Below are 13,369 nucleotides of genomic sequence, written 5' to 3' on the forward strand. Positions count from 1 at the left end.
AAGGGGCAGGGACTAAGGGAAGGGGGTGACTCGGGCTGGTTGACAGGACTCCTGGGAGACGACAGCTGCGAAAGGGGGCTGGGGCAGAATCAGGGGACCAGAAAGCTGAGAGTGAGAACCATGCCATCATGCCCATGGGGTCAGGGCCCCCGTGGCCCAGTGGAGGGCAGTGTAGAGGGGAGGCAGGGTCCTCAGTGTGTCACCACTGTGTGCCAGCCGACATCAGTGGCCTCCGTTTCGTCAGAGCCAGAGCTCGTGTCCATGTAGACACCCAGTGTCTGCCCATCTGAAGACTCTGCAGATTTCAGAAGCATGGGTGGGCGTGGTTTTTCGCATGGAAAGATCAACTTGTCTGTGCAATAACAGACAGAAATGTGGGGGTATCACCTGCCACGTCTCCAGGTAAGACTTTCTGCAGGTGCTGTCCCATCCAGAGAGGCAGGGTCCCGGTCGGGGATGGTGAGGAATGTGCAGCGTGGAGGCCCCTGTGAGTTAAAGAGCATTCAGAAGAGATGGGGTTAGGGCTGTTCCGGCAAAAGGTGGACAAGTGGCCTGCACTGTGCCTACGTGGCCACGGCGGCCGGCAGCTGTGCGACGGTGGCATGGAATCTGCTCTGACCTCCAAACACCGGCTGCTATTGGGATAGCAGAGCCTCCCGCGCTAAACCAGATAGGGATTTCATGCCCGATATCGCTGTGCGTCTGTCATGCTCCAGTCGGCCAGGCCTTCCTGCAGCAGGGCTCAGCCTCTGTCTGCTGCATGTTAATTTCCCTCACTTCTCTCCACGGGGCCCAGCCTGGGCAGTCTGCGGAGGTTCAGATTTCCCGATCACCTGTTCGGGCACGCTTCTGATTTCCTGCACATTTCATCCCTCTCCTCCGGGAAGTGTATGTCTGCTTCGGGCATCTGCCTCATCTTCCTTTGTGAGCACCGCAGCAATGAATTCCTTTAATGTTTTAGCTACGTTTATGACTTCTGTCAATAAGTCCCTCAATGCTTACCTCTCAAAGACTGCACCACTTCCTCCAGTGACCTCCTGCCCCGTGTGCTCTGTGCCATCCTTGTCATTAAACCTAACTTCTTAGAACATTTTCCTTTCATTCCCGTGTGTGTGTGCGTGTGCATGTGTGTGTGTGCGTGTGCGCACGTGTGTGTGTCATGCTCTGCCCCTCTCCCCCTGTGCTTGGCATCCTTCTCACGTCTCGTGTTTCTCTCTTCTGCCCTTGGGTGCCTCTTTGCACATCCTCTGTGCCCATCCGCAGGGCTTCCTTTGTCATCCTCTCACACTTAGCACTAGATGGCAGACACGTCAGTTTGTCTTCCAGCGCATCCACCTCGCCCTGGTCTCCAGTTGTTTTCATTCATGTGCTTCGTCCCAGCACCTGGGCCAAAACGGTCCTTGGCTGTTTCCTCATGTGCTTTCATGGAAGTCTCAGTCGCCAGGTCCGCAGTCGTGTGGTCACTGGGCCCACCTGCCTCGACTGCTGATCGACCGAGCTGCTCAGGAGGCAGACATCCCTCCCCCCTCCCTTTTCCGGAGGAGGCTAGAAACTGGGCTTTGTCGACGACAACACTCATGTCAAGGGACCCGAAGTTTCAGCTGCAGTGACTGTCACAGAGCAGCCACGCTGGTTCTGATGCTGCGCTGCTCACGCCCCTTCATTTCATCTCGTGAATTCCCGTAGCAAAGTGAAAGCTCCCCTTAGAGAGCAGGCGGGCCCAATCAAGGACGGTCTGCACCCATGAAAATCATTGTATCAAAAGAGATAGAAGTGAAGCCCGTTTCTTTTCGTGGCCCTTATGAAAACCTGAGTTTGAGAGCAGGTTTTGGTGTGATTTTTTATATCGGGCATTGAGCTCCTGGGCACAGCAGCCCCAGGGCTAACAGGGACAGTAGGAAACACTCTGCAGTGTGGAGAGTTCCTGCTCACGAGAACCCACATGAGAGCCTTTGCCGAGTCAGTAACACAACTGAAGATGGTATTGACAGTCAGGCAGCTCTCAGGGTTCCATTTACTTATCGAATTTATGTGGCTGAGGAGAGAAGCGGGTCGTATTTATCTTTATATCCCGGCATCGCGCATGGGCCTGGCACGTGTGCGTGTAGAGCACCTGCTGGCTGAGTGAGTGAATCACTCGGTCTGTCCGTCCATCTCTCCCACCCCCACCACTCAGCCAAATAAAGGGAAGATGTAGTAATTCAGCTTGTCGAGCGGCTGTGGCATTCAAGGCTGAGTTTCTGTTGTCAGTGGAGTCTCTTAAACCAGAAACTTTTGTCCGTGGAAAAATATGTATGCCAAATATCTCGGCATCTCCTCATTCAGGATAATAATAATAAATTATAATAATAATAAGTTATAACTGTTATTTACTGAGCACTTATTATGTGCCAGGCCCTCTTCTAGTCCCTTGTATTTATTACACTCTGTAGCTCTCAGATGTGAAATAGGAGCTGCCCTTATTGCATTGCGAAAGTGGGGAAACTCAGTCCCAGGTGCCTGCAGAGATGAGGCGCGATGGGCAGTTCCCACCAGAGCCGTGGGAGTATAAATGGATACAGTCACTTTGGAGATGTTTTCTACCAAAGTTGAATATGTGCAGCTTACCCTGTGGCTGAGCATGCTCACATCTTTGTGTAGTCTCTGAAGGCATGAAACTAGTAACGCCGCAGAAGTGAGCCCAGCTCTGCCTGGCCCGCCCTCTGAGGCAGACCTGAGTGAGCAGTGGGCCTGTGGGCAGCCAGACACAGGAGAGAAACAAGGAGGCCCTTCCTGGGGGGTTGCAGGTTCCCTGCCAGAGAGAAATCAACCCAGTGAAGAGGGCCTTAGTTCTAGGGACATTGTGAATAGCAGTCGATGGACCAGACCAAAGTGCAGAGGCGTGAAGTGAAGCAGGGCTGGTGTGGACGGATGTTTAACAGATCGGGGGGGCTCAGGGGATGCCCACTTGCCAGCAGGGAGCAGCCCTGCCCCCGCCCACAGGAACCAGAGGCACCAGCCGGACAGGACGTCTGCGCGCGGCTGCCTGAGCTGCCCTCCGAGACCACTCAGCAGAGCCCAGAGTGAGGCCGTGTATTCACACGCTTATGTCAGGCCCGTGAGGGCTGTGGGCTCCCGGTGCGGTCCTCGTTCCCATAGCAACAGGCGGCTCTGGTGAAGAAAAAAATACAGCGAAACAGACTCTGTTTAAAGCAACCACCATCAGACCTCTGTCCTGGCCTGGTGATTGTCATTACCCAGCCCCAGGTCCTGTCACACCCTCTGGCTCCCCAGGACCCCCCGCAGCTTCCTCTAGAGGAGGTTCTCCGAGCACCTTCAGGGGCAGCTGGTCATGTGCTGCCTCCTAAGGCAGAATTCCTAGGGGGCCAGCACCGGAACTGACACAGACGTCCCAGTGGCAGCCTCCAAAGATGCGGAGCCCCTCCCTCTGTGCGCTCCTGATCCACGGAGAGAGCCAGTTTCAGCCTCAGACCCCTTCTGCCCGCACAGGGGGCCCAGCCCGCAGTGATGCGGAAGGGATGCTCCCAAATAAAACCTGCTCGGGAACAGGAGTCACGGAAACAACCGGGATTGAGAGGCGCCTGGGTGCCCTGCGCTGTGTACCAGCGACAGAAGTGGCATTGGTAGGGCCCGGCTGGGTGTGGGCCAGAGAGAGGGTGAGCACTGGAACCGCAGGGCCTGCACCTGTGAGTGTGCATAGCCATCCTAGCAGGCCCCTCACCTGCACTTCTTGAGGGCAGAGCCCATGCCGTGGCCCCTCCGTGCCCCAGCGCCCCGCAGCCCCTCCATAAATGAGATGGGCCAGAGCTCTGGTGCGGGGTTCTGAGGGAGATCAGCTCTCAGGGCTCCCTGGTGACGACCTGGATCTGAGGAACGAGGGAGAACAGGAGATCACCCCAAGGCTGCAATCCCCGTGACCTTGGAGAACAGTGGGCTGTGCTGGCTACGAGGAAGTCTGGACGCCTTTATTTTATTGCAAGAAAATAAAGGGTGAGGGGTAAAGGTGAGCCATGCAAACCAAGATAGGGATGTAAGGACTGCACCTGCAGATAATGGTCAAGGTCAGGGGCCTCGAAGAGTCAGGCTAAGAAGAAGGGTCTAGAAGTAAGCCTGAGAAACGGCCATATGAACGGGGCAGAGAGGTGGGGAAGGAGTGGAAGATGATGGAGAAGAGTGTGGAGAACTCGGCACTGGGGTCAGCCTCACCCCAACCTGCTATGTGACCCCTCCAGCAGGTCATTTCACCTCCCTGGCTCTCAGGACCCTTGTCTCTGAAATAAGGAGAGTGAACTAGATCTTAAAGGTTCTTGCCCAGTGAGACCAAAAAAAAAGGCAGAAAAATATTTCACTTGTAGCATAATTATAAAAGATCCTCTGTAGGCATCTTTATACTTAAATGTCTATCATGGAAGATTTTACTGGGAAAAGAGGGAAATGACACAACAGCAAGTATATGTCCTTGTTCCGACACCCCAAGTCCTGTGCCTCTGGGATTGGAGCAGCAGTAATTCTGCACCAAACAGCTGGCTGGGAGAAGGTGCCCAGAGCCCGAGCAGGTGAACGCCGGGAGCCGCTGAGCAGTGAGAGGAATGGAGTCATCACTTGGGAGGATAAGCCAACCCGTGTCCCCATGCTGAGCCAGCAGGTAGGAGTTGGGCCTGAAATGGCCTTGTGGCTGGAGCTCTTGCAGACAAGCCGCACACGCCCCCTGGGAAGTGAAGACCTTCCCACCTGCTCTCCCAGGGCGTGGGCCACAGCCAGGCTCTCGTGGTGCCCGTCTCAGAGAAGGGCCTTAGTAAGGCCACCCCTGCCCATGCTGCCTGAAACGAGAACATTTCCCTTTTTTGTATTTTTTTTTTTCCAAAATGAAAAGATACCTCCTACACATCAGGGCCTAATGCACTGAGTGAGCGACCTGCTCTCCCTGGAGCTCCGGAGCGTCCAGAGGTGAGAAAGGGAAGCAGGACTCCCCGGGCAGCCCGAGGGGATGGTGTGGGAAAGGCTCCTTTTCCAGGACCTTCCAGGCAGTGGCATGCTAGCTATTTGTGGGTGCCCTGGCCTATGTGACTATGAGGAAGTGACATTGGAGAGTTAGAAAACTGCTGCCACATATAAGCAGTGTCACTGAGAAACCACTAGGAATGAATATTTGTGCAAAACTATTTGGGTGTCCTGTCGCCCTGAGCAATTCTGATGAGTGTGGCTCACAGTCCGGAAACGTCTCCCCGGGAAGCAGTGGTTAGGGCTGTTCAGAAGTCCATCCGTAACACTTTGGTTTATAAAAAGGAGTGTTGTCGGAAACACTTGGTCTTTGTTTTTATTTGTTTATTTTTTAAATATATATTTTTACTGATTTCATGGAGGAAGGGAGAGGGAGAGAGAGAGAGAAAAAAACATCGATGATGACAGAGGATCATTGATCGGCTGCCTCCTGCACGACCCCTGCTGGGTATCAAGCCCACAACCCAGGCATGTGCTCTTGACTGGAATCGAACCTGGGACCCTTCAGTCCACAGGCCGATGCTCTATCCAGTGAGCCAAACCAGTCAGGGCTTGGTCTTCACTTTTAACAGGTTAAGCGCCTGTTCTGTCTTCCTTTCCGTTTAGCTCACGATACCCGAGTTCACCGATATGCTGGCAGCACCAGTGACTGACCGGTCTGGACAGTCACTGACATGGCGCTTAACGTGTTACAGAAACAAAAATGAAAGAAACATCCTGCAGAGGGACCCTTCTCCTGAGAGGGGAGTAAGAAAGATGTTCACATCACATCTCGGGATCAGTCACGGTTCCTGCATCTGAGGGTGTGCGCTGCTGCCACGCCACGTGTGGAGGGAACACGGGAAGCCCTGGGTGGCCACCTCAGGAGCCTGTCTTCGCATCTGACTTGCCGGCAGGCATCGTTAGCGCTAGGTCCCTACTATAAAGACACGCCACCCGGTGAATGGAAGTTGAAAGCTTGGGTCAGAAATTCTATTTGTGTTGGTTGCAGTGAAAGCAGCCTGTGACAGTGACTCAGGAGAAACCAGAAAAGCCAGGTAGAGTCACTGATCACCATTTATTAAGTTTCCCCAATTTCTGCCGCAGTTCGCCGATGCTTAAGCCGACTTGGGACAATGAGCAGAGGCGCCTCTGCTTTTAAAGCCCAGGAAGGAACGTGGACAAACAGCGCTTGGGGAGCCCTGCAATGAAAGGCACCGCAGCGGCGTCCGTCTGCTCGGAGAAGGGGCCGCCACGCTGTGCACCCGCTTTCCCGGACTCACGGAGGAAAGACACCCGTGTCCAAGTCATGGCTCCTGGAGAGGAGCGGCGAAGCGATACTGAACAGCAGCTACGAGGAAGGACACTAGTGACTCGGCTGTGCGATTCATCCCCGGGACTACGTTCTAAATTAGCAGGCTCCTCCCGGGGGACAGATCCAGAAGCCATTGAAGCTGGTTCAGCGAAGGTGCCCCTTTGTGAGCGGCGGCAATCAAACAGGCTAATGGGATACATGATTGCCGGAAAGGAGGAGGGAAGACGATGGGGGACTGCGGAGCGGTTCTGCATAAATCAGCACTGCGACTCTGCCCTGCACGCCTCATTCCCTCTCGGACATATCCTTTCCGGGGGGGACTGCAGGGAAGGTTCAGGGGAAAGAAATTGAGTCCCACAAGCTTCTGAGCGAAGAGAAAGTCAGGACTTGCCTGTTCCACCTGCAGGGAGGCCCACAGGTCCACGTGTGAGGGGAACTAGTGGACCTGGAGGGGACGGGCCACACATTTCCAGTGGTAGTGAGGACTCCTCCAACACCTACTTCTTCCAGCTTCCTGTGAAAAGAGCAGAGGTCGCACCGCTCACCACATGGCCACCAGCAAAGGAGCCTTCCCCTGGGCGGCCATACTTCCCACCTCTGCTCCCGGTTGCATTGTCAGGACTAGCCACCGGCCTCTCTGGGTGCCCCTTAGCAACAGGTGTGCGTCCGCAGGTGCCCGGCTCAGAGGGAAGGAGCCCATCCTGGTGCAGTGGTGATGGTGAGGCACAAGCCCCAGGATGCTCACTCGGGGGCCTGGCAGGCTGGCTCTGTCCTGGTGCCCTGTTGGTGTGAGGCTGTTGGGCTGGAGAGCAGCTGAGATGATGGAGCCAGCGCACTCCGCGGAGGGCCGAGCAGCCTACCAGTGAGACCTTCATCTGGAAGTTCTCCCTTTGCCCTTCTCTCTGGGAAGCCACTCCCCTCCCTGTGCCTCCCAATTCCTTAAGTCGTCTCTTCCTCTCGGACCTTCCCTGACCTCCCCTTCCCAGCAAAATTCATTTCTGGTCACCGATCACGTGCTGTTATAGTTTTCTGTATGAGGCAGGCATCCTGGTGCTGAGAGAGCACAGGCTTGGAGCTGCAGGGCCTTGAGGTTGAATCCCCCCCCTCTCCCCCATGGGTGTGACCATGGGCACCTCTGCCCCGCCCTCTCCCCTCTTGGGCTGGGCAGTGTGCACCCTAGTCAATATTCTTGCTCAATAAGATGGTCAACGTTTCAAAAACAAAACCAGTGAAGGATCTCAGATGAGTACAGGTCTTGGGTGGTTGGCTGAGCTGGAGCCACCTGGGGCCTCACTGCTATCACCCCCAGAGGGTGGCACTGCCGCCTGCCAGTCTCCTCCCAGAGAACCCGGAATCACAGGGCCCCTTTTCTTCCTGTCAGTCGTACTGGCTCTGTTACCAGGTTCTGTTATTCTTCATTTAAAAATGACTCTTTTCCGTTTATCCCAAATGGTTAAATTCTGCCTCGGGATTTCAAGTGTTCTCCTAAAAATAAAAGGCCTTTCCCAGTGAGAGGCAACAGGCATTTATTTGAGATCAAAGAATAGCTACTCAGGAAGCATCTTCAGGCGAAGCCCAAGTAATGTCCCGGTCAGGAGACAAAGGCCCGGGACTTACGAGAAAGGGAAGGGGACAGTCACATCCATGGAAGGAAGGTGTCCTATTGGTGCTGATAACAGAACATAGTGATGCCAACGCTAAACAGTTTAAAATGCTCAGCCCCACAGTCCTCAGTGGGTGGGCACAGTATCTGCTTCCTTCTTATCCTTGCAGACAGTCTTGGGGCACAGCGTGGCGGGTGGCACAGGGCAGAGGTTATTTCGCCCTGTTTTCACGTCCGAGCATCTGTGGCCCAGGACTGCCAGGCAGTGCCTCCTGGATGGCAGCTCTGCTCCATTTTAAAGTGGCTCCGCTGATGTTATGATTTTTTTACACAAGGTTTAAGTGTTTGTAGTCATCTGCTTTCTTTAGACACATATTATTTGCCACCATATGCATGCATTCCTTTCGTAATATTCTAAAGGAAGTCTCTCCTGCCCTCTGTGCCCTTTCCTGGCGCTGCCTGTCCTCAGCCTGCTCACTCTGATGCCCACTACACTCCCCACCTCTCCACTGACTCCAGGCCTCACCCATCTTTCCATTCGTAAGCACCCTCTCTCACATAGAATCTTCACCCCTCAGCTGTGTGACTTAATAAAGGTAGCTTTCCTGCGTGTTGCCTTGGAACCTCAGAGCCTGCTTGCCCTCCAGAAGTGCCAGGGGACTGCACGAAAGTTAGCTGGGCCTTTAGTGACACTCTTGGGGCTCGGGGTCTCTGACCGAAGCTCAGCTCCAAGCCGCCTGGGTCCTCCTGTCTGGCCTCGCTTTCTGGTCACAGCGCCGGGGGAGCTCAGCAGGCAGGTAGCAGTGGGACTTCCAAGCGCCTCCAGTTTCCCCAACTTAGAACACCCGTCAGGAAGGTCTGCCTGAGCCCGGCAGTGTTGGGAAAATGGTTATGATTCTGGAGAAATATGCAGAGGAGAAACCAAAACAGCCAGCGAGATTTGCCGTTGGTATTGTTAGGTGTGTTGGGGAAAGCGGCCATTTACATTATTGAAAGATCAGTCGGAGGCTGAAAACCAGGTGACACAGGCTTTATTAGAGGAAAGACCTGCCGCGCTGTCTCACAAGGGAGAGCAGCAGCCCGTGCAGCGGTTACAGCTCTTTTAAGGAGAATGAGGAAGGCACGAGGGCTTGGGGTACTTGGCGAGAGCTGGTTGGTTAGTCCATATATATGTCCGTACAGGGTGTTCCTTTTGGGTTGGGGCCATATCACGTTTACAGTCAGTCGTCGCCATTCCAGGGACGGGTGGGTTTAGTAATCACATTCCAGGGAAAGGTGAGTCTATCGATTATTATTTTAAAACGGTTGGTTACAGGCGCTGAAGGCGTGTCATCACCGGCTGGAGGAGTGGGTCTGAGGCGGGAACCAGGCAGCAGGAGTCAGGTTGTGGACACTAAGTGCTCTGGGCAGACAGTGTCTTCAAGGCTTTCTTCCCGCTCAGTGGGGGCGGCCAGCCACCTGCCCCTCGGACAGCCCCGCTGATGGGGACCTTTCTTAGGTGAGCCAGGCATTAGTCAGAGCCTCGCCACACTGAGATCTTTTATAGCTTTATTTTTCAATCCTGGATTTTTATTGATTTGTTTATTCTTGTGCAAGGCCCTGAGTGGGAGAAAGGACGGCATGCATGGTCCCTGAGTCAGAGGGGCACCCACACACCAGCAGACAGAGGCAGGCGGGCCAGGCCCTGGGGCAGGAGACAACCTGAAGCCTGGAAGGAGGGCTGCGCAGAGCTCACCAGGAAATCTGGAGGCCGAAGAGCTCACAAGAGCACAGGAGAAAACCCATTCCAAACAAGAGGGGAGCGCTCGAGGGAGGCAATGAGCACAGATGCGCAGGGAGGGTCCTCAGAGAGTACCGACAGGTGGAGTGGGGATCACACAAATGGCCGGTTAAAGAGCAAGATGGGGCAGGATAGGGAGGCGGGTCAGGAAGGGGACGGACCGTGTTCAGAGAGACTGCACGTGCTTCCGGGCAGAGGGCGGGCTGTGGGCTCACTCTCAGGCAGCTCTCGGGGCAGAAAGTGTCCGGTGACGTGAGGAAGCAGAGCCGTGTTTGGAGGGTTGCCGTGGCCCAGCCTGCGGTGTGCTTGGAAAGAGGAGTGTTCATAAAGCAAGAGAGACTGTTGATAACCCGGCAGAGATGGTCTGGTCCCTCCAAACGCTTCAGGAGGGGGGGGGGGCGATGGAGGAGACCAGATGAATGTTGCCACTTAGGAGATTTTCAAGTTTACCTGTGCCAGGCAGGTCGGAGCGCAGGGCTCCCACAGTGTTAAAGGCCAGGTAGGAGCCTGCAGATGGGCCCAAAGAGAGAGTTTTGATAAAGAAGGAAGAGAACAAGGAAAGAAAGGAAGGCGAGACCGGGCCAGCGCGAGCAGCTGCCCCGTGGAGCCCGCAGGAAGTGCCATGGCGAGGACAGCAAAGGCCTGAGCTTTCAGGGAGAATCAGCTCACTCTGAGGAAACAGTCTGTGCAGATGAGGAGAGCCGCCCGGAGATGAATGCCTCCCTTAGTCTCAGAACTAGAGTTTGAAATGTGAAATTGGAAACAGTGGTAGATAAATGAATTGAAGTCGAAATATGGAAAAAATAGTGATGCAGGAAGGAAAGCACGGGATTTCTATTTTAAATATAATTTCACAGTTGATATTACATTTGTCTTCTCTGTGAACTTGATTCTACAGTAGATGGGGGGTGTGCACAGTGCGCATGTGTGGCCCGGCTCAAGCTGTGGACGAAGCCCCTCGACCCCCAGCTCTACCTCCTGAGCCCCCTACAGTCTCCTCTGCCTGGTCCTCCCTCGGGGAGAGTGGCGGGTGTCCAGCAGGCCCCTGGGGAGGGAAGGGGGGCCCCTCCCCAAGGAAGCATGAGGTCGGCATTCTCTGTGCTCACGGGGTGGCCAGGGGAGGGCCAGCAGCGTGTCCGCCCTGTGGGTCTCCTTTGCTGTCCCCACCGGCTTCAGGCGCCACCAGCCCTTTGCAGGTGTATCCGTAGAAACCAGTCACTCACTGAGGATCGAGTCCTAGCATTCGCAGGTTCGAGGACAGCTTTACAACAGGCGGCACCGTCTTATTACTTGCCCCGGCCTTTGGTCCGTGTGGGAGGAGCCTGGGGCCAAGGGCAGGAAGCCTCAGGGTACAGAGGGAGAGCCGCCCGGCCTGGAGTTTGTCCGGATGCTTTGGTTCTGGAGCTTCCTCTGCCCCCGCCCCAGCCTCCGTTCCTGTCACATGTCTGGCCCACCTCACCAGTGTCTGTCAGACGCGCTCGGGCCCTTGGGACCCTCAGGAGCTGGATGCACCTTCAATCCCATCCCAGTCGGGGCTGCGTCTGCCCCTGCTGCCCCCACTGACCTTCACCTCTGCCTCCGCTGGCCCCTCCGCACCCCTGCTCACCCCTCGGCCTCCCCAGGGAGCTGTGCCAGTCCCCTCAGCAGGGCAGGACCTTCCGGGCAGGTCCCACCGTCTAGACCTCCCCTCTGACATGTAACCGAGGTGTGGCCCTTCTCTCCAAAGCGCGTCATGGACCTCAGCGCCTCCTCTGGCCTCTGCGGCCTCGCGCGCGATGCTCCCACCACGGGTTGAGGAAGCTGATCTCCCTCCGCAGTGTCCTCCCCAGTGTCCTGGCACCGTCACAGCACATACCCTCCCGCCACACGATCTCCATGGGGGATGATGCACAGGCCGGGCCTCTGGTCTTCATGGGGTGAGCAGGCCATGGGGGGTCCCTGCTCCAAAGCCTCGCTGGCCGACAGCCCTTCTCCCCTCCGTTTGCTGCTCACATCTGCTCAGGCCCCCATTCCTCCCTGTCCCCGCCTGTCACTGCCCTTCCCTCAGGCCCTGCCTGGAGGCCTCGTGTGCGTCTCTTGAAAGGGCTGTGGGGAAACATGGAATCCTTTGAACATTTTACTAAGGTTGATAAGTAAAATAGTTCTTAAGTTTAGATAGTTATTTTTGTTAATATGAGATAGAAAAAAATAAACAGAAGGTGGAAGACGGGACTCACACAGAGCCCAGAACTGCTTCCACGGTGACGCGTAGGCAAACTGCCCCTGGTCCTGGTTGGGGGGTGGGGGGTGGGGGGGGCTCCTTTGGGTGAGGCATTGGCTGCAGGTTGGCCCAGGCATGGCAGGTGAAGTCCCCTCCCAGCATGTAATTCGGCTCCCAGAGGAGGCTAGAGAGGGAGGGGCTGGTTTGACCCTAGGAGATGAGCCTGGGTCCTCCCCTGGGGTGGTACCCTGTGGCTTTTTTGTAAGTAACAACTTTATTGAGATAGTTCACATACCATACAAGTCACCTATTGAAAGTGTACAACTCAGGGGTTTTTAGCATCTTCACCACCAGTTCCATAGTCCACGTTGCCCCCTAGACCTTTAACCCAACTGCCCAAATGAATTAACGAGTTAAAAAGCAGAGCTCCGGAGACAAAAGCAACCAACATCAGAGGAGTCCAGGCCTGGTGCCGAACCGCGTCCCAGCCTTCCAGCTGCTGCTGGGCGTCTGCACAGGGCAGGCGAGCAGGACGTCCTCCCGCTCCCGGTGGCAGCCCCAGGGTGGACACTGACCGTCACTCACGGCGTTTGCCTTCTCCCACCAGGTGTTCCACTGTGTCCACTTCGAGTGTCCGGAGCAGCAGAGCAGCCTGAAGGAGGAAACCAGCGAGGAGCCGGGGACGGGGGACACCAGCCCGGCCAGTCAGCCGCTTGAGCCCCGCGCCCTGCAGGCCCCCGGCGGCAGCTCCCTGCCCTCCAGCCCGGCCTCTCGCTCATCCGGCCGGCAGCACCAGTAACGGGGTTCTGGTGGGCAGTGACTCAGGGCACCGTGTCCCCAGCAGGGCTTTGTCACTGCCCCGCCCCTTCCTGCGGAGAGCAGACCCGGCTGCAGAGACAGACACGGAGCAGGTTTGCTCCCAGGACAGGAAGGGGCCGCTTTGTTCTCCTCAGTTCGTTCCAATCAGGCTGGTCTCCAGGGGGAGACAATGGCCTCAATCTTCATCAGTCCGGCGTTCATACCCTACCTCTCCAGCCTCACCAAGCCCAGAGCCGGCGCGAGTGGGCGGGCAGGGGCAGACCGGCCTCTCGGACCTGGGGCGCCCTTTGAGAAATGGGTTTCCTTCATGTCTCCTCCTGAACACGTCACCCTGGCAACTGAATGGCTTTTTATTTCTTTTAGTTACTCCCCGTCTGCGGAATCATAGGTGTTCAGGTCTTTTTGAAATGCTCCAACGGCACTTGTTTAACCCCTTTGACACTAATTGTCCTTCCTTAGTTTTGAGCGGTTAAGCGTGGGCGCAGCGAGAAGCACGTGCCATCTCCCCAGGCACTGAGCAGCAGGCACTGAGCAGCCTGGCACTGAGCAGCGGGCACTGAGCAGCGGGCACTCACTGGGCTGCCGGATCACGGACCTGTCTGTCTGCGGTGTGTCCGCCTCAGGAGGGGCAGGAGCATCCTGTGCGCCTGCTGATGACGTGCTCAGATGCCT

At 55.9% G+C, this 13,369-nt stretch overlaps 1 protein-coding gene across 2 annotated transcripts in view; it reads left to right on the top strand.

Annotated features, from left to right (window-relative positions):
• The window catches only part of BTBD9 (BTB (POZ) domain containing 9), a 444,722-nt gene extending 431,682 nt beyond the window's left edge, over positions 1–13,040 (top strand). For both annotated transcript variants that reach the window (XM_006775885.2, XM_006775884.2), the window contains exon 12: positions 12,486–13,040. In XM_006775885.2, coding sequence (XP_006775948.1) covers positions 12,486–12,677 — 192 coding nt within the window. In that variant the 3' untranslated portion in view covers positions 12,678–13,040. The remainder of the gene's footprint in view (positions 1–12,485) is intronic.
• Positions 13,041–13,369: the final 329 nt, after the last annotated feature.

This window comes from Myotis davidii, unplaced genomic scaffold (genome assembly GCF_000327345.1).
Source record: "Myotis davidii unplaced genomic scaffold, ASM32734v1 scaffold289, whole genome shotgun sequence".
Classification (NCBI taxonomy): domain Eukaryota; kingdom Metazoa; phylum Chordata; class Mammalia; order Chiroptera; family Vespertilionidae; genus Myotis; species Myotis davidii.